The following is a 26,588-nucleotide window of genomic DNA, read 5'->3' as shown; positions in this document are numbered from 1 at the left end:
TCTTTTTGATGTGTACATTTACTGCTGTAAACTGACCTCTGAGGACTTCTTTTGCTGTGTCCCAAAGGTTTTGGTAAGTTGTATTTTCATTTTCATTTGTTTCTAGGAATTTTTTTATTTCACACTTCATTTCTTCTGTTACTTTGTTTGCTGAAAGTGAGGATGACTTGAAACACTTACTGATGAAGATTGAAAAATACAGTCTGTGGTCTGCATTACATCTCATTATAAAGAAAAGAAAAATCCTTACAACTGGACCAATAAGCAGCATCATGATAAATGGAGAAAAGATCGAAGTTGTCAAAGACTTCACATTGGTTTTTTCTACAATTGATGCCAATGGAAGCAGCAGTTAGGACATCAGACGATGTATAGCTCTGGGCAAGTCTGCTGCAAAGGACCACTTTCAAGTGCTGAGGAGCAAAGATGTCTTCTTGAGGAATAAGGTGCACCTGACACAAGCCATGATATTTTCAATTGTCTCATATGCATGTGGAGTGGGACAATAAATAAGGAAGACTGAAGAAGAATTGATGCTTTTGAGATGTAGTGCTGGCAAAGAATGCTGAAAATACCATGGACTGCTAAAAGAACTAACAAATCTTCCTGGAAGAAGTGCAGCCAGAATGCTCCTTGGAAACAAGAATGGCCAGACTTCATCTCACCTACTTTGGTCATGTTATCAGAAGGGACCATTCCCTGGAGAAGGATGTCATGCTTGGAAAGGTGGAGGGTCAATGAAAGAGGAAAAGGCCCTCAATGAGATGGACTGACAGTGGTGCGGCGATGGGCTCAAGTATAGCAGGGATCTCAGAGCTGACGTGGGACAAGGTGGTGTTTTGTTCTGCTGTGCGTAGGGTCACTATGAGTCGAAGACAACTCAATGGCACACAAGAACAACAACAACGATGACTTATTCATTGCAAATACCTTTTTTTAAACATCATACATGACGACTACACATGTGGACTTCACCAGATGGCATACACAGGAATCAGATTGACTACATCTGTGGCAAGAGGCGATGCAGAAGTTCAATATCTTCAGCCAAAACTAGACCAGGAACTGATTGTGGAACAGACCATCAACTGCTCATATGCATGTTCAAGCTGAAGTTGAAGAAAATCAAAACAAATCCACGGGAGACAAAATATGACTTTGATAATATCTCTCCTGAATTTAAAGACCATTTAAAGAATAGATTTGATGATGCACTGAAAACCAATGACCGAAAACCAGAGGAATTGTGGACTGACATCCAGAACACCATCCATGAAGAAAGCAAGAGATCATTAAAAAAGACAAGAAAGGAAGAAAAGATGAAAATGGGTGTCAGAAGAGACTCTGAAACTTGCCCTTGAGCAGAGAGTCACTAAAGCAAATGGAAGAAATGACAAGATAAAAGAGCTGAACTGAAGATTTCAAAGAGCAGCTCGAGCAGACAAAGCCAATTACTATAATGAAATACGCAAAGACTTGGAGTTAGAGAACCAAAAGGGAAGAACATGCTCAGCATTTTTCAAGCTGAAAGAACTGAGGAAGATGTTTAAGCCTTGAGTTGCAATACTGAAAGATTCTATGGGCAATATATTGTATGATGCAGGACACATCAAAAGAAGATGGAAGGAAAACAGACTCACTGTGCCAAAAAGAATTGGTCAACGTTCACCCACTTCAGGAGGTGACATATAATCAAGAACCAATGGTACCAAAGGAAGAACTCAAAGCTGCACTGAAGGAATTGGCAAAGAACAAGGCTCCAGGAATTGATGGAATAGCCATTTAGATGTTTCAACAAATGGATGCCCCACTGGAGGCACTCACTCGGTTATGCCAAGAGATTTGGAAGGCAGCTGCCTGGCCAATTGGGTGGAAGAGATCCATATTTGTACCCATTTCAAAGAAGGGTGATCCCACAGAATATGGAAATGATCAAATAATATCATTAATACCACATGTAAGTAAAATCTTATGAGGATAATTCAAAAATGGTTGGAGCACTATATTGACAGAGAGCTTCTAGAAATGCAAGCTGGATTCAGAAAAGGACATGGAACGAGGGATATCATTTGCTGATGTCAGGTGGATCTTAGCTGAAAGCAAAGAATACCAGAAAGATTTTTACTTATGCTCTATTGAGTACACAAAAGCATTCAGTTGCATGGATCATAACAAACTGTGGATAACATTGAGAAAAATGGGACCTCCAGAACACTTGATTGTATTCATGAGGAACCTGTCCATAGACCAGGAGGCTGTCGTTTGAACAGAACAAGGGGATACTGCATAGTTCAAAATCGAGAGGGGAGAGCATCAATGTATACTTTCACCACACTTACTCAATATGGATGCTGAGCAAATAATGCAAGACGCTGGATTATATGAAGAAAAACGTGGCATCAGGATTGGAGGAAAACTCATTAACAACCTCCAATACACAGATGACACAACTTTGCCTGCTGATAGTGAGGATGACTTGAAGCCCTTACTGATGAAGATTAAAGACTACAGTCTTCAGTATGGGGGAGAAAGATAAAGAAATATACCAAATATAAAGAAAACAAAAATCCTCACAACTGGTCCAATAAACAGCTTTACAGTATATGGAGAAAAGATTGAAGTTGTCAAGGATTTCATATTATTTGGCTCTACAATCAACACCAATGGAAGCAATAGCCAAGGCATCAGATGACGTATTGCATTGGGCAAATCTGCTGCAAAGGACCTCTTTCAAGTGATGAAGAGCAAAGCTATCTCCTTGAAGACTAAGGTGCGCCTAACCCAAGCTATGGTATTTTCATTGACTGCTAACCAGAAGGCTGACGGTTCAAACCTACCAGCCACTCCTCGGAAGGAAGATGGGGCAATCTACTTCCATAGTGATACTGCCTCGGAAATCCAAGGAGGGGTCACTATGAGTCAGGTCCAACTCGATGGTACATAACAACAACAACAACTTACACATATGAGAGTTGGACAATGAATAAGGAAGACCGAAGAAGAGTTGATGTTTTTGAGTTGTGGTGTTGGAGAAGAATGCTAAGAGTACCATGGACTTCTAAAAGGATCTGTCCTGGTGGAAGTGCAGCCAGAATGTTCCTTGGAAGTGAGAATGGCCAGATTTCGTCTCACCTACTTTGATCATGTTGTCATAAGGAACCATTCCCCGGAGAAGGATATCATGTTTGGTAAAGTGTAGGGTCAACGAAGAAGGGAAAGGTCCTCAATGAGATGTGTAGACACAGTGGCTGCAACGATGGGCTCAGGCATAGCAAGGATCATGAGGCTGGCACAGGACAGGGCAGTGTTTCCTTCTGTTGTGCACACGGTCACTATGCATCAGAGATGACCTGATAGCACCTGACAACAACGACAACATCTTAAGTTGTTGGGACTCAGATCATGAAAAAGTCAGGGATGGAGTTTGACACTGAGGGCCAAAATCACAGATGAAAAGCTGCAGTTCTTTTAGGTGGAAGTTAAAAAAAAAAACTTAGTCAAGGGACATCAGTCTCTTGGTGGTGCAAATGGTTAAGTGCTCAGCTACTAACTGAAAGGTTGGCAGTTCAAATTCACCTACAAGTGCCTTTTAAGGAAGGTCTGGAAATCTACTCCCTAGAGATCTACTTCTGAAAGATCATATTTGTTGGAAACTCTATGGAGGACTGTTAAATTCTGTAACACTATGTGTCTGGAGCTCTGGTAGTGTAGTGCCTAAGGCACTTGACTGCTAACCAGGAGGCAGGCAGTTCAAACCCACCAGCCACTCCTTGGAAGGATGATGGGGCAATCTACTTCCGTAGTGATACTGCCTCAGAAACCCAAGTCAGGTCCGACTCCACGGCACATAACAACAACATAAGATGTTTGTTTAAATAAAATTTAATCCCAGAGGTACCAATAGATGGCACTAGTCAGCCAATGTTAGAAGCACAGGAAAGGAAAGGAGGAAAGAACGAATGAAAGAAGGGAGGAAAAAGCAAATTGGTTCCAAGGAGACAGGAAGTAGAAAGTGTCCCCAAATGGCGTCAGGTAGAATTTTGTGGTAGTGGTGTCCACATAGGGGTGAAATTGTTCCACTGAAATTTTTAAATAAGAATCATGAATTTTATTCTGAACTATACCAAAACAAATAAACAAATTCACTGCTGTAGAGTTGGTCCTGACTCATAGCAGCCCCTCCTTGGGTATCTCTACAGAAGTAGATTAACCAATCTTCCTTCCAAGGAGTGGCTGGTGGGTTTGAACCCCCAGCCTTGTGGTTAGTAGTCAAATGCCTTAGGCATTACGCCACCAATGACTTTCAAATGGATGGTATGGATTCCTGCTGTTAATTATGTGTGCATAACTGTATGTGTGTGTATTTGTGTGTGTGCATGTCAGGGTTAAGGGGAGAGAGGTAGTTTATTCTGCTGCTACTTAACTTCGCCAGCATTTAATGTTATGACATGACTATGTTGTTGTTGTTGTTATGTGCCGTCAAGTCGGACCCGACTCATAGCGACCCCTCCTTGGGTTTCCGAGGCAGTATCACTACAGAAGTAGATTGCCCAACCTTCCCTCTGAGGAGTGGCTGGTGGGTTTGAACCACTAGCCTTCTGGTTAGCAGTCAAGTGCCTTAGCCACTATGCTACCAGAGCTCCCGTGACATGACTATAATCACATTTAAACATTGGGCAGAGATAAAAGATAGTTTCATTTTTCACTCTCATTCTTAATTGTATATACATGTGTGCATTATTTACGAGACCTTCAGTTTATTCAAGATCAGATTTATGATGTTTTTAATTAATAGGGCTTTACTGACTTTTATATGTTCTTGCAGAAAACTATTCACATGTAAAAGTTGGACACCTGATATATGTTTTATTCACACTGTGTTTTACACATAAATACTTGAATTTTGGGGAGCAGACAGGATTTTCCATTTCAATAGGACTTTCACATGAGTATGGACAAAAAATTGGCTCACTTTATTAAAATAACTAACTCAAACAGAGCTATACAAAGTATGCAGCTTGATGGTGATTTAAATCTCAACATGCACTACCCCTCATACATGCTCTTGGAAGTACCTGCTATGAGTTTATTAAAATATCAACCAGATAATGTCTGAGGTACAAATGATTACTTATAAAAGAAAACCTCTTTGCCTACTTGTTTCATTATGGAAAAATATTACAAATACAAACTAGTGCTATTCAAGGTATTTGTTTCAGAATCACAGATGATATACAGGTTCAAGCTGTGTTTTCCCCTCTCATATAGAGATGTCATGATAAACTGGGTGAAAACTGAACTACTGATTAAATGGACATTGTCAATCACTACCAGCTTCCTAATGACATATTTTTTAATATGTTGACTGATTACAGATGAGGGTGAATTTAAACATTTTAGGGTATTGAGTACACTTTTAATTTGTTCCTAGTTTGAGAGTAAAAAAACACTTGCAGAAACATGAAAAAAATTAATTTCTTCCTGATACAAAAAATTTGTCTAAAATCTGTAATTATAAAACAGTTATGCTTTTTATAAAGAAATGACTCCCCCCGCCCCACCTCCTTGGTAAGAGTCCTATTTGGACATGATTCAAATTTTAATCTGGGTCCTATTTTCCTGGAGGCTGGGAGTGGGGGTGGCTTGGTATTACAAACCATGTTCCAGAAACATTGGGGTGTTTTAAAGAGGAAAACAGCACTGTCACAATCAAGCAGACTGCAACAGTTTCCTTTCTGGTGAGGACATAAATTCTGAAGAAAAGGGGCCTCTGATATATGTGTAATAATATATGTATTATATATATATAACAGTTTACATGTCACTGTTTCTTTTTCACATGACATACAATGTATACCATAAAATTAACTTATGACAAATACCTGTCACTAAAATTCATGTAGGCACAGATAAGTAGACTCTATGGTAGTGTAGTGCCTAAGGCATTGACTGCTAACCATAAGGCTGGCGTTTCAAACCCACCAGCCACTCCTCCAAAGGAACACTAGGCAATCTACTTCCGTAGAGATACCACCTCAGAAACCCAAGGCGGGGAGTCACCGTGAGTCCGATTCCACTGGATGGCAGTGAGTTTGAGTCTTTTTTTTTGTTATACAGCTTTACTATATCAAAGTAAACAGGTGCACGGTCTTCAGTGCGATGATTCTGGATTCTATTTCCTAAATAAATGAGCCTGTATCAGTCCTTCCCAGCTATGTTTATGTCATGCTGTATTTCATATATCTTCTGGGGTCTGCAGATCCTTGTAAGCCCAATGATGCACCATGCTCAATCTGAGGGAAGAATCCTCCCATCTCTTCACTATTGTCCTGCCAGAAGCTAATTATCCAGAACCAGGAACTGCTCCACTCAATCACGGTTCTGGGTCAGAGCTGCTAAAACCTGAATTCATATATATTACTGTAGGACAAGCTCATTCCAGAATCGGAACTCCAGTAGCAGCTGATTGTTCCTGGAGAGGAGCTTTTACCTTCTTGATTTACAGAATTCTACAAATCCCTGATTTTCTCTGAGATTACTCATCACCTCTATAAGGGCAGGGTAGCCTCCTTTGTACCTCGAGAGGTAGACAGCTGAATCTCCTAGCCATACCACGTGCTCCAAGATCCCACCAAAGTAAAAGGATAATGTGTATCTTTGTAAATCTTTGGCAACATCTCTTGACAAATTTTGTTCTATGCTTCTAGGCATTCTGGTTTAACATTGTGAAACTAGTTTGTTTTGTACAGACTGGTCATTTCCTTTTGGCCAGGAGGTTGGAGTGGGTATCTTTTCTTGGATCAACTTTCCAGATGAATAAAGACTTTAAACCAGTTGTCTTCTTGAGGTCTGATACTGGAAGATGTCAATCTCCAGAAGCCTGGCTGGAGACCACAGGGGCCAGCCTGCAGTAGCAGGTCTCAAGCAGAGGCAATCCGTAGGTGGGCAGCCCTCATGCTGCCATCTTCCTTAGCACTCCCAGAATTACTATTGATGAATCTAAAATGTATTTCTCCAATGCAATGTTCAGATTATGCCAAAGCGAAAAAGAAGAATTTTTTCTTTTTAAGCAATTACAAATCTTATTCAGTCCTTCAGTGACATGACCCAGGGACTGCTAACACCCTCTATGCACCCCTAAAATAATTTGGAAGGGATAACAGATGATGGAAATGAGAATAAATCAAATTGGTAATGTGGCATCTCAAAATTAGATGGTTAATTTGTGCCTGGGTCAATGAAACAAATGGCCAAAAAAGGAAATTATCCCATAAAATATCACTAAGCATTCTAAAACTATACTGAACTAAATAGAATCAGAAAAAAATTAGCTCTGGAGGCAAATCCATTATTCTGGGCTTCTCAACATCTTACATGTTTAGATTCATGGGGAAAAAAGTCACTTATATGGCATGCTGGGAGTAAATGGACAAGGCTGCTCCAGGTCCATTGGGCCCCTAGAGTGTGAGATCAGTATGTCAGCAAACCTGTAACCCATTTGTAGCACACTAAAGGTAGACTGCTCACCAGAAGGCTGGCGGTTCAAACCCACCAGCCACTCCTCGGAAGGAAGGTTGGGCAATCCTACTTCCGTAGTGATACTGCCTCGGAAACCCAAGGAGGGGTCGCTATGAGGCGGGGCCGACTCGACGGCAAACAACAACAACAACAACAAAGGTAGGTTTTACTATAAAAGAGGCTGGCACAAGACGAGGCAGTGTTTCATTCTGCTGTGCATAGGTTCATGATGAGTCGGAGACAACTGGATGGTACCTAACAACAAAACAAGAAATGCAGGTAGGGATGTTCAATCCTGGGTTCATACTGGAATCACTGGGAAAGTTGTTAATGCTTTGTTGTTTTGCTTTGATACTGATCTTGGGCCCTATCCCCCAGAGATTTTTATTTTATTGGTCTGTGGCACAGACTTTAAAACTCCCCAGGTAACTCTAAGGTGTGGCTAGGATTAAGAACTACTATACCCACCAGCCACTCCTTGGAAGGAAGGTTGGGCAATCCTACTTCCGTAGTGATACTGCCTCGGAAACCTAAGGAGGGGTCGCTATGAGTCGGGGCCGACTCGACGGCAAATAACAACAACAACATACTAAAAGAAAGGAGACCTGGTGGCATGGTGGTTAAGCATGTGGCTACTAACTGAAAGGTTGATAGTTCAAACCTACCAGCAGCTGCTTACAAGAAACATGTGGCAATCTGCTCCTGTAAAGATTTCAGTCTAAGAAACCTTATGGGGCAGTTCTACTCTATCATACAGGGTTACCATGAGTCAGAACTGACTTGACAGCACAAAACACCACCAATACTAGGAGAGCCGTAGTAGCACAATGGTAAAGATCTGGCTGGTAACCAAAAGCTTGGCAGTGTAAACCCACCAGCTGCTCTGTGGGAGAAAATGTGGCAGTCTGCTTGCTTAAAAATTACAGCCTTGGAAGCCCTGTGGGAGTAGTTCTATTCTTTTTTATAGGATTGCTATGAGTCAGAATTGACTCAGTAGCAATGGATTTGGTTGGGATAAGGATTTTTTTTTTGTTTTAATTCAGGGAAGTATAAAAAGGGAACTCTGGTAGCGTAGTGCCTAAGGCACTTGACTGCTAGTCAGAAGGCTGGCAGTTCAAACCCACCAGCCACTCCTGGGAAGGAAGGTTGGGCAATCTACTTCCGTAGTGATACCACCTCGGAATAGGATTGCAATGAGCCAGAATTGACTCAGTAGCAGTGGGTTTAGTTGGGATAAGGATTTTTGTTTGTTTTAATTCAGAGAAGTATATAGAGAAAAAAATATATATTGCTCATAATTTGACTGACTATATAACTCCAGTTGCCATTTTACTATAAAAGAAACTACTTCATGTTTACAAAATTCAAAGATTACTGCAAGGTTCAGAAGATGACAGTGAAAATTACTCCTCAATCTCACCCCAAACCAACACTATTAAATTTCCTCAGAATTCTTTTTTTTTTTTTAAGTGTATGTATATGCCTGCATATTTGTATCACTACAGGTAATTTTTATTTATACTAACAATACACTAAATAAAATATAGTATTCTATACTTTGCCCTTTAACTTTCATTACACCAGGGAATTTGTCCTTTGAGTATACAGCTACAATGTAATTCATATGTCTACACTGAATTTTATTTAACCATTTTCCTGTTGATGATGACTAGCTAGTCTTCTCCTTTCCTTACTATGTTGGTGTTGTTGTTAGGTACCATCGAGTTTGTTCCTACTCATAGCAACCCTATGTACAACAGAACAAACTACTGCTGGGTCTTGTACTATCTTCAAAATCGTTGCTATGTTTGAGCTTTTGTTGCAGCCACTGTGTCAATACTTTTTGTTGACCGTCTTCCTCTTTTTAGCTTACCCTCTACTTCACCAAGCATGATGTCCTTTACCAGAGACTGATCCCTCCTGTTAGCACGTCCAAAGCACATGAGACTAAGTCTTGGCCATCCTTGCTTCTGAGGAGCATTCTGGCTGTACTTCCAAAACAGATCTGTTCATTTTGGCAGTCAGTCCATGGTATATTGAATATTTTTTGCCAACATGGTAATTCAAAGACATCAATTCTTCTTTGGTCTTCCTTAGTCATTGTCCAGCTTTCACATGCACATTGGAAAAACAAAACAAAACACTGCCAGTGAATCTGATTCATAGCCCCAAGGAGGTATCACGACAGAAGTAGATTGCCCAATCTTCCTTCCAAAAAGTGGCTGGTGGGTTTGAACCACCAGCCTTCTGGTTAGCAGTCAAATGCATATGAGGTGATTGAAAATATCATGGCTTTAATAAGGTGCACTTTAGTCCTTAAAGTGACATCTTCGCTTGCAATAAGCATCTTTATACATGGATTAAGGAACCCTGGTGATGCAGTGGTTAAGTGCTCAGCTGCAAACCTAAAAGTTGGCCATTAGAACCCACCCAGCAGCTCTTTTAGAGAAAGACCTGGTGCCCTGCTTCCCTATAGACTACAGACAAGAAAACCCTAGGAGGCATTTCTACTCCGTCACATGGCATCTCTAGGAGTTGGAATTGACTTAATGGCATCCAACAGCAACATGCATTACATGCATTGTAACAAACTTTTGAAAATATTTTTATAAGATAAATTTCTTCAAGTGAGATTGTTGGGTAAATGTAAAATTTAGATACTTGTGAGATCAACAAACATTTTAAAAAAAATAAATTGATGCCACCCAGAACTATTAAACACACAATGAAGACTTCCTGTTAGGTAAGGGCTGTATATGCAGGGAGATGGTGGGTGAGGGGTGGGGCAGGAAGGCATGCAGAAGAAGGAAGGGCACAAGAAAGAGGTAACTATGGGGAGGAAGTGGGAAGAGAGCTGTTACATTATGGGAAATTGCAGTCAACGTCATGAGACAAAATGTGTATGAACTGCTGTAGGGAAATGAATTTGCTCTGTAAAATTTCACCCAAACCACAATAAAAATTAACAATAAATAAATAAATATGACTTCCAGTTCGGAGACCCTAGCAGAGCATAGCTGGCTAGCGATCAAAGTCGGGAAGCCTTTATCTGCTGGCAGTGTGACCAAGGGAGTACTGGAGGCAAAAGCACTGGGATCATGTGGGCGGCTTTGCCCCGCCCCGCGGAGGCGCCGCTCCTGTCCCGGAGCTTTGGCTTGCGCAGTCGCACTACACGGAGGCAGAGCGGAGGCTCTAGGACCGTAAGATCTGTTCTCCCGGGGAGGGGTTGAATGGCCTGGCTCGGGGCGGGGCTCGTAGGGCCCGCTGCTTCCGGCCCGCGGTGCAGCTTGAGCTGGGGCTTCCGGTTGCCGTGGCTAAGCAGTTGGCGAAGGCAGTTGTAGTGTGGCATTTGCTCCCTTGGCCTTCCGGGCACTGCCTCCTTCCCAGGGCTGCGGCTTAGCTTTGGTTAACGATTAACATGCCAGCGCGGGGTTGCGCCGGGTCAGAGCGTGGCTTACCAAGTTTGCTTGCATTGAGAATCTGGTTCTCGCCCCAGACCTGCTTGCAAGTAGACGGCTTCATGGGGGCGGGGAAGCGAAGCGTTTTTAAACAAACTTCATTATCATTTGTGCGCTGTAAATTGTAAAAACTGCTCCTGGTTTTCTGCAGCCCCGTCCTTCCCATATGTTGGTGTCTTTAAGTATACAGTTGGGAAAATCCACAGCGTGTGAACAGCCACGTCTGGACTGCCTTTGTGGCTCTTGGACTTAAGTGCACTGTTCAGGAGTCCTTGAGTGGCTTAAACAGTTAAATGCTGGGTTACCAACCAAAAGGCTGGCCGTGCAAAGGAGCCTCGGAAGAAAGCCCTGATGATCTGCTTCCAAAAGGTCACAGCCAATGAAAACTGTATGGAGTACAGTAATACTCTGATACGTATGGGGTTGCCGGAGTTTGACAACAACTGGTTTCGTTTCAGCACACATTAGTATGAGAACTACAGACCTCTTTTTTGTTGTATGTGCCATCTCACTCATAGCGACCCCTCCTTGGGTTTCCGAGGAGGTATCACTGTGGAAATAGATTGCCCGACTACCCTTCTGAGGAGTGGCTGGTGGGTTTGAACCGCCAGCCTTCTGGTTAGCAGTCAAGTGCCTTAGGCACTATGTTACCTAAACTATTAAGTACAACTTGCAGCAGTCATTGGTCGCTAAAGTACCAAAGGTGGAAGGACCTTCGAGCATTTCCCATGGTCAGGCCTGACTTTAAATACTCGAAGTGAATTAAAGCGTTTATAGTAAAGCATTTATTCCTCACCATGTAATATGGGTCAGGTGCTATTATTACAAAAGCCATTCTTGCAAAACTGCTGGTGCCAGTGAGATTGTGCTGCTTGCCTCATGTAAGACAAAAAGTCGGATTCCTTCCCAGGGTGAACTCACCTGGTGATCTGGGATCTCTTATAGAACAGAGGAAGATAGGGAACCCAGAGTAACTACTTGACTTTATTAAGTTACTAGGCAAGTATTTCATTTTAAAAATTTGTTGACACCGTTCTTCCACATTAATGTTCCCAAACAACAACAAAAATTCATAACCTTCATGATCATTATCATAAAACCTCACTAACTCACTGCCATCGAGTTATAGATATAAAAGCTCTGGTGGCGTAGTGCTTAAGGCATTCACTGCTAACGATCAGACCCCCCCGCCAGACGCTCCATGGAAGGAAAATGGGGCAATCTACTTCCGTAAAAATTTACTGCTTCAGAAACTCAATAAGGGTCTCTGTGAGTCAGTATTGACTCAATGGCCGTGAGTTTGTTTTTTTGGTACATACATGCATACATCATTTATAGAGAGAGAGAGAGCGAGAGAGAGAGCGAGAGAGGAACTACCGAACTGCCCTATAGTGTTTCCTAGGCTGTAATCTTTAAGAGAGCACATGGCCAGCTCTCAGCTCTTTAGGCGTGCGGGGCGGGTTACCAATACCTTTCGGTTAGCACACCTGCGCTAACTATTGTGTGCCAGGGCTTGCTTTTGTGCTTTCTATCTGCATAAAGTTTATTTTTCTTTCTTTCATCATAGTTTACTTGCAGGCTACTTTTTTTTTTTTTTTTTTTTAATCACGGATGCTACCTAAGTGAGATGTTAGGATTTATGTATCAATATTTATCTAACGTAGACTTAACATGATCTGGGTTTGAATTTTGCTTCTGCTGCTTTGTGATTTGGGGCAAGCTTTTTAACCTCCTTGAGGCTTTGTTTCTTCACCTGGAAAACAAGTACAATAACTGCTCCACAGCAGTTTTGTGAGGCTTAATGAGCTCATATATACAAAGTGGTCAGCAGAAAGCACTCTCTAAAGAATAGCTAGTTTTATCTATTATTATTCTGTCTTCCAAAGAAATACAAAACTACTTGCAAAGGCATATTTCATGTTTTCTTGCTTGAAGATAAAAGCAAGGGTGTCACCCTGTAGCCTAATCATCCAGAGAACATGCAGGTCCAGTCCCCAGACTAGTAAAAGTACTTCAGTCAGTGCTCAAGAGGAGTAATGAGTAAGTACCTTTAATTTCCCTCCTCTGATCATGTCTCCTTTGTTGCTAATGTCTGATGGAAATGTAATTGAGTGAAATTCATCCTTTTTAAATTTAAATGAATTTTGAAATTCATCCTAATGTATTCCCAGTGTCTGAAAGATATTTAATAGAGACTGAGAATCCATTTAGCTAATGTGTCATTTTATATAAAGTTAGCATGGTTAGAGACCAGACTTTATGCATAGGACAAAAAATAAATAAATTCTTGAAAAGAATTGTAGAATAAAGTTGTTACATTTCTCAGAAGGAAATTTTCTTCATCTAGCCCCCAAACTCAGTGAGTTCTTTAATTTTTCACTTTCTTTTAATTCAGCTAAGATTCTACTATTTTAAAGTAGACTCAAAAAAGAGGAAATGTGTGGGAGTGTATGAATAGTGCATGAAAGTTACAGTAATTTAGGTGAACACTACCATGGATTCCCTTCCTATTGTCTGAATGAACTATGATGTTCACAATATTTAATTATAAACAATATAGACGTTAAATATAAGTGGTCACCAGACATCAAAAATAAATAGAACCACTTATGATGCACAGAGGGAACAATTATTTGAAGGATGAGATAAATACATTCTTAAGTAAAGTGCAAAGCTGTAATCATAGTTCTCTGAAACCTTTATCATTTAGTGTCAGCCTTCTCTGCTCATCTTATCATCCCTTGCAAAGTTCACTACAGTCCAGTTTTTCTGGATTGGAGGGAAAAAACTATATGGTTCAAGAGACTGGAATTAGAAGGAAGACTACATTTGGTTCTCATTTATTTAGGAGTTAGGGGGGTACTTAATTTTTTATATTAGTCTACATCTGTTTTTGTCGCCTGCTTGATACTGTGGGGTTTTTTTAAAATAGTTTTTCCTATTTCTTTTATAGTACCAAATTTTAAAGTGAACTGTGCACAGTTCTCAATTCATAATCTATGAAAAGGCACATTCTCTGAGAACAAAAAGTGTCATTTTGTCCCCCTTGGGATTTGGGTCATTTGCTTTGTAAATGTAAAATAGGATACAATTAAATATTGAAAAAGTAATTTTAAACATAAGAGTTAAATATAATGATTTGAGACTTGTATTTGTGCTTATTCTCCTCCTTGGTATTTTAAAATAGATTTACCCTGTATTATGCAGCCACATATCCATGAGTATGTTGTTATGCCTGTTTGACGCTTGACGAAAATGTGTAAGTTTACTCAAAATGAATTTTAAAATATAAGCATACTGAATTTTTTCTTTTTTTGACCATTAAATTTACTGTTTTGGAATTAATTGAACTCTGGTGACATAGTAGTTAAAGCATTCAGCTGCTAACCAAAAGGTTGGAGGTTTGAACCTACCAGCCACTCTGCGGGACAAAAATGAGGCTGCTTCTGTAAAGATTTACTTGGAAATCCTATGAGGCAATTCTACTCTGACCTATAAGGGGTTGCTACAAGTTGGCATCAACTCAATAGCAGTGGGTTTGATTTTGGTTCTTGAAATTAATCCAACTTTATGTGGCCATACATTTTTCACTACTATGAAGCATTCCATTCAATGAACATGTACAGATTATGCATTCTACTATTTTTTTTTTTTTTAACTGTTTCTAGCCATTTGCTGTTCTAACCATTCTTGTGCATGTGTTCTGGTATACTGGTGCACATTTTTCTGTGGAATATACCTAAACTGGGATGGTTGAGTCATGAATATGTTCATCTTTGCTAGTTAATGCCAAACTATGGCAACACTTATTGATGTCATCACTAGCAATACTTGGCATAATTTTTTGCCAGTGTGATGGGTGGAAAATAGTATCCCTTTGTGGCTTTGCTTTTCATTTATTTTTTGTTTCCGTACTAATGCAGGTAAGCATCTTTACATATGATTATTGGCTATCTAGATTTCCTCGTCTTTTGTTTGTTCATGTCTTTTCTCTGTTTTCCCATGGTTATTTGGAATTTTCATATTGATCTCTAGATAGATAGCTGCTATTGAGTAGGCTCTGGCTCATCCTGACCTTGTATGCAACAGAATGAAACGTTGCCCAGTTCTGGGTTATCCTCATGATGGCCGGCATGTTCAAGTCAACTGTGGTGGCTGTGGTGGCAGTCTATCTCACTGAAAGTGTCCTTTGCCAGCCCTCTACTTCAAACATGATGTCTTTCTCCAGTGATTGATCCCTCCTAATGATGTCCCCAAAGCAAGCAAGTCAATTGAACAGTACTCTGCTGTGATCCATAAGGTTTTCATTGGCTAATTTTCAGAAGTAGATCACCAGGCCTTTCTTTCTAGTCTGTCTTAGTCTTAGTCTGGGAGCTCTGCTAAAACCTGGCTCCCTGGCGGTACTTGAAACACTGGTGGCACAGCTTCTAGCATCAAAGCAACATGCAAGTCACCACAGTACAACAAACTGACAAATGGGTGGTGGTTTGTTGTTGGGGTTTGTTGTTGTTGTTGTTATAATACTACCCTCAAGTTGATTTGACTGATAGCGACCCCTCCTTGGGTTTCCATAGGAGGTCTTTATGTATTCAGGATCTTTAAGGTTTGTCAGTTATGTATGTGTTGCAAATTCCACATTTCTTTCTTTTTCTTCAGCCTGTTTCTTCCTTTTTTAGTTCATTTGCCTGTTCTTGTTCTTATTCTTATCATATTAACCTTATGTCTGTTCTGTTACCAAGTGAGATAAAGGCAGCACACCCAACACTGTGGATGTAAATACTACCACCTGAGCACTTTTGCATACTTTGGATAGTTGCCAAAATCAAGTCAACTCATAAGACTTTAGAGAGGCAGTATCCTAGCCTCTCATCAGCCATGGCTAACCCAGAAAAACATGGGCATAGTCTTCTTTGCAAGTAACCAGGTTAAGTAGACCAACCTAAACAGTGCGAACTTCAGAGTACAAATTGATATTTCTCTATCTTTGTAAGCTTGATTTATATAATCCTTTCCTCTGCACATTGAATTTAAAGCCTCTATCTATCTCATCCTGTCAACCGAAGACACTCTGTATCACTGTTTGTCTTCTTGCTACCTCTTCTCTACCTACACCCAGTTTGGGAGCCCTGCCTTATACGTATCTATCTTGTATATGGCTCTATACTATACACCTCTCAAAATAAACCAAACCAAATTGTTACTGTGAGTCAACTCCACTTCATGGTGACCCCATGTGGGCGGAGTAGAACTGCTCCATTGGGTGTTCAAACCTGCAACCTATTAGAAGCAGGTCTCCAGACCTTTCTTTCCACGGTGCCTCTGGGTAGGTCTGAACTTGCAATCTTTTGGTTCGTAATCAAGCTCTTAACCATTAGCACCACCCTTCTCAAAATAGTGGACTATGAACTTCTCCTTTCTAAAGCTCACTCCTAACGCATTCACATAGAGGTTTCATTTCTGAATAATAATTTCTCTGTTTTATAAACTTATTTTTAGATGAACCAAGCTCTTTTCCTAATATGTCAAAACTTGTAACGGATCATACAAGATTAAATAAATATTTAAAGAAGCCATCAGGAAAATTCTCTGCAGAAAGCCTGAAGCCACCGGTACTGCCATGTAACAAATTTTCCCTCTTGTTGGGAGGACCATGGGTCCATAGTTTGTAACCATTCTAAGTTAGGTACATCAAGGTCCAAGTGTGCCTTTTAAAGAAATTGAGTATGTTTGTATATGAAATGACAACCGGAGACTTCAGTTAAATTAAAATGGCAGGTTCCTGTTGATTAAGGAAAGGTACATTGTCATGCTGAATAACTTCCCATGAATTATGACAATATTATTATATTTGAAGAGGATGTAGATTGTGAAGGATCATTCTCCTAAAATTAGAATACTTACTTGAAGTTGACATGTGATTTGTAGTTTTCTTAAATACCTTAAATTATGTTGTTGTTGTTGTTGTTGTTATGTGCCGTCGAGTCGGACCCGACTCATAGCGACCCCTCCTTGGGTTTCCGAGGCAGTATCACTACGGAAGTAGGATTGCCCAACCTTCCTTCCGAGGAGTGGCTGGTGGGTTTGAACCACCAGCCGTCTGGTTAGCAGGCAAGTGTCTTAGCCACTATGCTACCAGAGCTCCCCCTTAAATTATAGACATGTAATAAGATCCCTGAAGCCCTGGTATCTCAGCACTCAGCTGCTAACCAAAAGGTTGGTGGTTTGAACTCACTTGGCAGCTCCATCGGAGAAAGATCTGTCATTGGCTTCTGTCAGACTACAGCCTAGGAAATCCTACGGGGCAATTCTACTCTGTTATGTGGGGTTGCTACAAGTCAAAATTGACTTGACAGCACCTAAAAACAAAAACAAGGACCCTTGGTGGTGCATACAGTCCACACTTGACTACTGACTTAAAGGTTAACTGTTCAAACCCACCCAGCCACACTGCGCTAGACAGTCTTGGCAATCTGCTTGTGTTAAGATTACAGCCAAAAAAAAAACAAAACCCTTTACGAAGCAGTTCTACTCTGTAACACATGGGCTTACTATGAGTAGGAACTGACTGAGGGCATAGAGTTTGTTTATTTTTAAATGCATTTAATATGTTGAGCATTCCATACCAAATTTTCTAATGTTTAACAGTAGGTAAAAAACAAAAAAACAAACTCACTGCTAGTGGATTCTGACTCATAGTGACCCCTCCTTGGGTTTCCAAGGTAGTATCTCTCCAGAAGTAGATTGCTCAGTCTTCCTTCTGAGGTGGCAGGTGGTTTTGAACTGCTAGCCTTCTAGTTAGCAGTCAAATGCATTAGGCACTATGCCACGAGAGCTCCCTAACAGTAGCTTCTTGTTGTTGTTATGTGGCTTCAAGTGGAACCCAATATAGCAACTCCTCCTTAGGTTTCTGAGGCTGTATCACTACGGAAGTAGATTGCCTAACCTTCCTTCCAAGGAGTGGGTGGTGGGTTTGAACCGCCAGACTTCTGGTTAGCAGTCAAGTGTCTTAGGCACTACGCTAGCAGAGTAGCTAGGCCGCTACAAATAACATGAGCCATCACTTTCATTCACTTCCTTTCTTTTTCCATATGTAATTCCTTATCTTATACAAGACAGGTTTGAATATCTCTCAAGTTATCTGGATCTTTTAATAGTTTCCCACTCTGTATAGAGCCTGGTGAAACCCTGAGACTATGGCCCCTAGCTGCCCTTCAGGTCTGAAATTGAACTCACTCCTGTGCCTTCTAGCCAAATAAAGGACCAGCATATGGGCTGAACATTTATATCAGGTAGATACACTTCTTGGGAGATCAAACATGGAAGAACAGACGGGTGGTGTATGCACAGGGAGACAGTTCAGAGGCAGGAGTACATGGGAGAGAAGGATACAGGGAAGAGGTAACTATGAGGAGGAAGTGGGAAGAGAGCTGCACATTGTGGAAAATTACAGTTAATGTCATGAGACAAAATGTGTATGAACTGCTGTATGGAAAATGAAATTGCTCTGTAAACTTACCCAAAGCACAGTAAAAAATTAACAAAACAAAACAACAATAACAAAAACAAAAACTGTAAAGGCCATAAAAAAATTGTTTCCCACTCTGATTAAAGAAATCCATAATATGATGACATTTGATTAAAATGGAACTGAAAAAATGTTTGGAACTGGAAAAGTAAAACCTAGGAGAATTACCTTTAGCAGAGCTTTTAGGAAAGTTGTCACATTTTGTTATGAAAGGCTTGTTATGCACATAAGTACTGAGGCATAGAAAATTGTCCAAATAGTTATTTTGAGTTGAAAATACACATACGTGCCATTTTAGGGTTGATGGTGTGCTTAGCGTTGAATTTTGAAGAATGTTTATTAAATGTTATACAATGGTGTATATGAATCATTATTTGGACTCAGACCTGTGTAGAGCAGTGGAGATTTCTCATATCTTGATTTTCTCACCTTTCAATTTCTATATTTGGCCAAAAGGATATTAAAGAGTAGGATAGAAGACAAACGAGAAAGATAGGGGAAAGCAAGAAGTAATGGTTATATTCTGATGTAAAGCCTTGCTTGGATGCTAACCAGTATTTTATTTCTAGGAAAGTGGAGGGATAGGGAATAAGTGAAATTATGGGAGAGATGGGTACAGAGTAGTCCCAGCTCTGTCTGGACCCACCAGAGTTTTTAGGACAACCAATATTTCCTAGGAAGTCCATGTTTTCTTCATGTATCATTCATTGTAGAATACACAGAGGTGACCAGTATTAGATGGATATTACCCCAAACCAAACCAAACTCACTGTCATCAAGTCTGCTCCGACTTATAGTGACCCCTCCTTGGGTTTCCAAGGCTGTATCTCTACGGAAGTAGATTGCCCAATCTTCTTTTTGAGGAGTGGCTGGTGGGTTTGAAACTGCCAGCCTTCTGGTTAGCAGTCAGATACCTTAGGCACTACACCATCAGAGCTCTTGATATTACTGCAGTGCAGTGCCTGCCTTTTTTGATGAATTACTACTTATTTGCAGTTCCAGGAGAATATGGGACAGAGAAGAGAACAGTGCATGCATGTCATTTGATTAGCAATAGACTGGACACTCTACTGGTCTTGCCCTTCTTTGGCATCTTGCAGGCCTGTTAATGTTGTTGTGCTTCAGAAATTGTCCTGGACCCCCTTCTCTATCTACGCTATCACTCCCAGTTATTCCATTGAATTCCATAACTTGGGAACACCCACATTTATCTCTCTGGTAACTTTCACCTCCAGCCTCAGATATCTAACTGCTGACTTGATAGCTCCACTTGAATCTCTTAGGCACCTCAAACTCAACACGTACAAAATAGAGCTAGCTCTTATGAGAAATATTTCCTATTAGGTCTAAGGGATCAACTTAGATGCCTGTTTCCTTCTTGGAAAATCTCTAAGAAATAAAGTATCTTTACAATCAAACTCCTGACCTCTCTAAGTTCCAAAAAATATTGAGCATTGTCAGCCTGCCCTTAACATGCCAAGACACTTTGGGAACCACTCAGGAATTTTCACCCTCTTTTAGGGATGTACTGCTGCTTGCCAGGGTCTGGTGATGCTGAAGGAATCATGCTTACCCTATTCACAGGTTCACCTCCCAGGATGTGAGCTTTCCGTTTCTCTCATCACAGCTTTATTTGCTTTTACCTAAACACTCCCAACTCTTCTCCCTCTAACCTCTGATTTTTTCACCATCCTAAAAAGAATAGTATTTCTATGGAGATTCTCCTATCTATTCTCAGGGAATAATATAGAGGACATCCAAGTCTCCTGTGCTAGCATGGTACTTGAGTTACAAAATGCTCAAAAATCTTATTTTACTGCTACAGTAACTCTGTGAAATAGGTTGCATTTTATCCATTGTCAGTGCAAAGAATATGAGATTTTCCTCAGTAACATCAAGTCAATTTGCACAGCTGGAGCTGGCAGAGTGAGCATGGGAACACAGCTCTCTAAGTCATGCTTCTTCTCTCTACTTAAATAACATGACAGCAGTATGTGGCCAAAGTGAAATTCACACCCTCCGGCCAGACCAGCCTTGCTGTGGCTAACGTCAAAAGTACAGAACCACAAAGCACACATTTGGGTAACAACCCAGGAACAGTCTCACCTGTTAGAGATAATCCAAGAAAAGACACATTAAAAAAATAAATAAAAAATAGAGCTAGCTCTTAATTTCACATCCCTGCAAAACTACTGTTCATTTTTCAATCTTGCCCATTATGGTCACTGACACAGCCATCCACCTAGTTGCACAAACCTAAAACCTACAGCCATCCTTCTTTCTTTTTCTGCAGCTCCTTCATTCCAGTTAATCATCTCTCTGTGCCTCAGCTGGCTCACTGTAAAACTAAGATAATATTAGTACCTTCTTTGTAGTGCTGTGTTGGGAGATTAAATGAGTTAAGAAATGAAATAAATGTAGTCTTAAAACAGTGCCTGACATGTAGTAAGCACAATATAAATGTAGCTACTGCTGTTATTGTTGTAGGTATTGCCACTCTTTGTATACTGCCTCAGAAACGCAAGGAGGGGTCGCTATGAGTCAGGTCCCACTCATGGCACATAACAACAACTACACCTGCAGAATCAACACCCTAATACAAGCCACCATTATTTCTCCCATGGGCCACTGCAGTAGCTTTCTGATTTCTGTGCTTCCATTCTTGTTCTGCTACAATTCATTCTTCACACAGCCAGGGTGACCTTTTAAAACAGACTGTGTCACATTTCCCTGGCTTGCACCCTTCAGTGACTTTCATTGCTCTTAGAATAAAATCCACACACAGCACTGCACAACCTGGCTCTTAGGAAAAAATAATAATCCTCTATATGGGGTCCTTTGGTAGCATAGTGCCTAAGGCACTTGACTGCTAACCAGAAGGCTGGCGGTTCAAACCCACCAGCCACTCCTCAGAAGGAAGATTGGGTGATCTACTTCCGTAGTGATACCGCCTCAGAAACCCAAGGAGGGGTTGCTATGAGTCGGGTCCGACTTGACGGCACATAACAACAACAACAACATATGGGGTCCAAGACTACTAAGACTATCAAAGAATCCCAACTTCAACAAAAGACTGAAAATGATGTAGACAATAATTGGATATTGTTTAGCTGTGAATTTGATAAAAAAATAAAAGGATGGTGAATCTAGCCTCTGTATCCTAGAGTTCTGAAATTTCCATCTTAGACTAAAATTAAGGTAATGTTAGTCTTGCTTCAGAGTGAGGAGTCATCCTTAATTGTGGCAGTCTCTAACTCAGAATATTGACTCAGTTCACTCAGTACTTTGAATGTGTTATTTTACGCAGCTACAGAAAAGTGCTTCATTAGTCTCAGAGAAATCCAGACTTGTTTTAGGATTATCTCTATGGATTAAGTTGTAGCCAAACTAATGAAAGCCACTAGCAACATTATTTTGTTTTTGTTGTTCAACTAGCATGGACCTCAGCAGCTCTACACAAAATCCTGAAAAGAAGGAATATTCTTCTGTATGTGTTGGCAGAGAAGATGCTCTTAAAAAGTCTGAAAGAATGACAGCTGTTGTCCATGACCGAGAAGTGGTCATTTTCTACCACAAAGGAGAATATCATGCTATGGATATTCGTTGTTACCGTAAGATTTTATTTTTTAATATGTAAACCTTATATTTATTTACTAACCACAAAACCACCAAACTATCAATTTTCTAGTGACCAGATGTAATATTTAATTCCTTTTCAGACTCAGGAGGACCTTTACATTTGGGAGAAATAGAGGTATGTAAAATCTGTTTTCAACAAACTCACGTTTCCTATTATCCATATTTGGGTTTGGATTGTATTTTAATGCTTTGAATATAATCACCAATATTCTAGAAATTCACAACTCTACAGTGTAAAAAAAAAACACAAACCTCTCATTCATTCACACACACACACACTCTCTCTCTCTCTCACAAACATTTGTACAATAGTTTGAGATACCTATCTTACACATGGAGGCTCAAGTATAGCAAGAATTGTGGAGCTGGTGCAGGACCAGGCAGTGTTTCCTTCTGCTGTGCATAGGGTTACTATGAGTTGGAGATGACTCGATGACACCTAACAACAACAACAACAATATCTTACACATCTTACTGCACAAATGCTTAAGTGTGTGTGTGTGTGTGTGTGTGTGTGTATGAATGAATGGGAGGTTTGTTGCAGCATTATTTATTGTAATGAAAAAATTGGAGGCAACCTAAATGTTTTAATAATAGGAAACTGGTTAAATAAATTATGATACAGCCATACTATGAAATACTATGTCACCATTAAATTAATGAGGTAGACTTATTATATGTGTTGGTATGAAGGGATGTCATTAATACATTTTTGAGTGAAGAAAGCAAGTTGTAGAATATTAGGTCTAATGAGACCCTATTTTTGTCAAAAGGAATGTTCACTTTTTACTTAATACACATTTAAACTTTTAAAATTTAATGTAAAGTTTTTATAATGAGTATATATGACTTTCATAATTTAACACAAATATTTATAGGTATATAAATATATGTACACACATACAATGAAACCACACTTTGAAAGCTTAACTGAGGAGCAAATAGGAAAACTGCCTTACTACATTACAAAGGTAGCTGCCTAATTTTTTGCTTTCTACTTCAGGATGATGCTGATGACTCTCTCTCTCTGATTGGTATAAAGTACAAGATTGAACTTAGCTTTCCACTCTCTCCACCTGATACCTGTTTCCACACTTCTGCTGTTCATGTTTAAAAACATACATGTGTTTAAATTCATATGCATGTTTGCTGACAGTTCTCTGGGAATGCAACATCAGAATTTCTGCACTTGTAGTGTAGAAGAGAAACGTAAGCACCTGGTGATGATAGTCATGAAAGAATTTCCTTCACTTTGAGTCCAAAGAGAGAGCTTTTAGTCTTTGCTACTCAGTGTGGTCCACAGACCAGCAGCATCTGTGTGTCACCTGGGAGCTTTTTAGAAATGCAGAATCTTGAACTTCACCCTAATTTAACAAGATTCAGATGATTTCCACACTCTTTCAAGTTTGAGAAGCACTACTTTAAGACAAAATGGGGTGTTGGCTTTTTGGATCACGAATTGCTCTTCAGTTAATATAGGTGTTCATGCCTTTGGTAATACAACTTGAATTTATATCTAAAGCTTACAGTTCTTCTCAGTTAGTGAAAATTCCTTTGTTGTTGTTGTTTCACTTAAAGCCTTTGCTCACTTCTGTCAAGGAAGTGACATTAACATCTAATAGATAACAGCACAGCTACAGTCACATGGTGTAGTTGCCAAGCAAGTCATCTTCTGATAACCCACTGGGTTTCTAATCAGCTGCAAAAAGGACTTGATGATTATGGTCAGAATAAGTTCTGCCTTAGGCTGAGTAATTTGTAAATGGGAGGGAAAAAGAGAAGCTTTTTGGCCTGTTCTTTAGCCTGGTTCTTCTGCAGTAGGTTCCGAGTCTGATATTATCATGAGCATTTGAAATGTCAGACTATTAAGTCAATTATTTTCTTCCCCAGGATTTTGATGGACGATCTTGTATTGTTTGCCCCTGGCATAAATACAAAATTACTTTGGCAACAGGAGAAGGACTGTATCAGTCTATAGATCCTAAAGATCCATCAGCAAAACCCACGTGGTGCTCCAAAGGAATAAAGCAAAGAATTCATACGGTGACGGTGGACAACGGGAATATTTATGTAACTCTTTCTACTGAACCTTTCAAATGTGACTCTGATTTTTACGCCACTGGAATCTTCAAAGTAATTCAGACTTCTTTATGATAAAAATATATGGTAATTGAAAAAATTATAAATGCTTAGAAAATATTTTTTAAATAACCTTGCCAAAGATAATGAATTTTTTTTTTCCAACACAGGCACAGTTGATACCAATCTTTAAAAGTCATACAAACTCAAAAGGTTTAAATGCATATGTACTTAGTGTGATAAAAGGTTTATCATCAGGACCTATGCAACATGTGTCATCAAGTCTCTAAATTGGATTGGAACCTGAAGGTTAGTTTAATAGATGTTCAATTGAAGTATAGTAAAAATAATTGGGAGTATTCAAAATGAATAAAAGGGAAACAGTAGGATCTAGTAGGAAAGATTTTAAATTATCTGACAAGAATCCCTATTTGGTATAGCAATCTTTATGCTGGAATATTTTAAGTATATTTAAAGCAAACAGAATAGTGCCATGAATTCCCGTGCACACATCACCCAACTTCAACAGTTACTAGCACTCCACCATTCTTATTTCATCTATACCTCCATGCTTTCCCTACCGCTTATTTGATTGTTAATATTTTTATAACTAAAATTTAAATACATTGAAATGCTCAAATCTTTACAGTTTTTACACTTTTGTAAAAATTTTTACGAATCTGTAGTAGACTCTTAGTCTTAAAATTTGCATCCATAAATTAGGGATCAATTTACATGTAGAACTTAAAAATAAAGAAACTTCCCAACGTGCTGGACATTAAAACCAAACCTTGGTTCAGTTTCTATCCATTGGAGGCAGAGAGGCTAGAAGGGAGCCATACATAGCCTCTACCCAACCATGAAAGACATGACATTCCCTATACGGCAGGCCAAAGTGCTTTAAATGTCTACATGAAGTTTTCAAATAAAGGTTTGTGGGTTTTTTAAAATTATTATTTTTAAAGAACTTTGTGCATGTGTGTACAACTAAATGTTTCATGTAAACATAGAGAAGTTTCGGATCTTGTTTTTTCCAAGTCCTTCCTGCTGAGTTCACAGACAGGGTTGATGTTCAATTGGTCCACCATGGTTTTGCCATGCCAATTATTTATGGCCAGCACTGTTCTGGTTGTCTGATGCTTGGACCATACAAAACCAAACTGAACCCACCTCCATTGAGTTGATTCCCGCTCATAGTGACCCTCATTGGATCTCCAAGGTTGTAAATCTTTATAGATCGCCTCATTTTCCTCCCACAGAGCAGCTGATGGTTTGAACCACCAACGTTCTGGTTAGCAAACAAATGCCTTACCCACTTCACTACCAGAGCGCCTCCAAACAAACTCCAAACTCACTGCCATTGAGTCACTTCTGACCCATAGCAACTCCTTTTGGGTTTCCAAGATAGTAAATCTTTACAGAAGTAGATTGCCCAGTCTTCTTTCCATGCAGTGGCTGGTGGGTTTGAAACATCAACCTCCTAGTTAGCAGTGAAATGCCTTAGGTACTATGCCACCAGACATATTTAGAATTACACTCTGGGTGCTGGTCTCATAGTAGAACAGGAGCTGGGGAGTAAGTGGGACCAGAAAGGATTAGCGTGAACAGATTATGACTCCAGAGTGTAGGGGAGCTTTTTGTCAAGACTGGAACCTAGTCTCAAAGCAGGGTAGTGGGTTGAATTAAGATTCCATACCTGATACTTAATCATTCTAAGGAGATTACTTGGAATGTCTACCTTGGTTATTATAAAAATAGTAAGTGAATTAAGTGTTATAAAGATTCTTCTTAGCCCCTTGTATGTATGATTACATTTCTTAATCTTTCAACATATGGGTAGCATGAAGGTATACAACTCTTGCTAGTCATTTTGCAGACTACCAAGGAGCCAAGATTGAGTTTTTTAGAAGTGCTGTTTATGGCAGCAGCTACTCACCAGGCAGAGGAAATGTACTATCTCTGGGATGATACAGTTTGATATATCTCTATGATACATCCCATCTGTTTTGGTTCTCTAGTGCTGCTATAATATAAAATACCACAAGTGGGTGGCTTGAACAAACAAGAATTTATTCTTTTACACTTAAGGAGGCTAGAAGTCCAAGTTCAAAGTGCCAGCTCTAGAGTCTCAAAGAAGGCTCCTTGACCTTGGGCTTCTTCAGCTCTGGCTCTTGCTCCTCGCCCACTAAAGTTGGAGGCTTCTCTTAACTCAGGCAGCTACTAGCTGCTGAGGCTAGCAAACCCAAGGTGGACAAGTAAAATGGCAATGTTGTTGTTATTAAGTGCTATCGAGTCGTTTCCGACTCATAGCGACCCCATGCACAGCAGAACGAAACACTGCCCGATCCCGCGCCAGCCCCACAATCCCT

At 40.0% G+C, this 26,588-nt stretch overlaps 1 protein-coding gene and 1 pseudogene across 1 annotated transcript; one reads left to right on the top strand and one right to left on the bottom strand.

Annotated features, from left to right (window-relative positions):
- Nucleotides 1-6,235: 6,235 nt before the first annotated feature.
- Nucleotides 6,236-10,867, bottom strand: LOC103198403 (annotated as a pseudogene).
- An 11,070-nt stretch (nt 10,868-21,937) lies between these two features.
- On the top strand, nt 21,938-24,294 carry RFESD (Rieske Fe-S domain containing). The gene is made up of 3 exons (XM_007942547.2): nt 21,938-22,112; nt 22,221-22,255; nt 24,031-24,294. Exons 1-3 carry the CDS (start codon nt 21,938-21,940, stop codon nt 24,292-24,294), a joined length of 474 nt encoding a protein of 157 aa, XP_007940738.1.
- Nucleotides 24,295-26,588: the final 2,294 nt, after the last annotated feature.

Source organism: Orycteropus afer, unplaced genomic scaffold, assembly GCF_000298275.1.
Source record: "Orycteropus afer afer isolate SDZICR_OR568_19922 unplaced genomic scaffold, OryAfe1.0 scaffold00093, whole genome shotgun sequence".
NCBI classification, from domain to species: Eukaryota; Metazoa; Chordata; class Mammalia; order Tubulidentata; family Orycteropodidae; genus Orycteropus; species Orycteropus afer.
Note: the sequence above shows the minus strand (reverse complement) of the source record. Positions and strands in the feature narration are given on the sequence as shown.

Coding starts and splice junctions, on each gene's coding strand:
- RFESD (XM_007942547.2), top strand. CDS start 21,938: ATGGACCTCAGCAGCTCTACACAAAATCCTGAAAAGAAGGAATATTCT. Junction 22,113..22,220: donor TATGGATATTCGTTGTTACC/GTAAGATTTTAT, acceptor ATTCCTTTTCAG/ACTCAGGAGGACCTTTACAT. Junction 22,256..24,030: donor TACATTTGGGAGAAATAGAG/GTATGTAAAATC, acceptor TTTCTTCCCCAG/GATTTTGATGGACGATCTTG.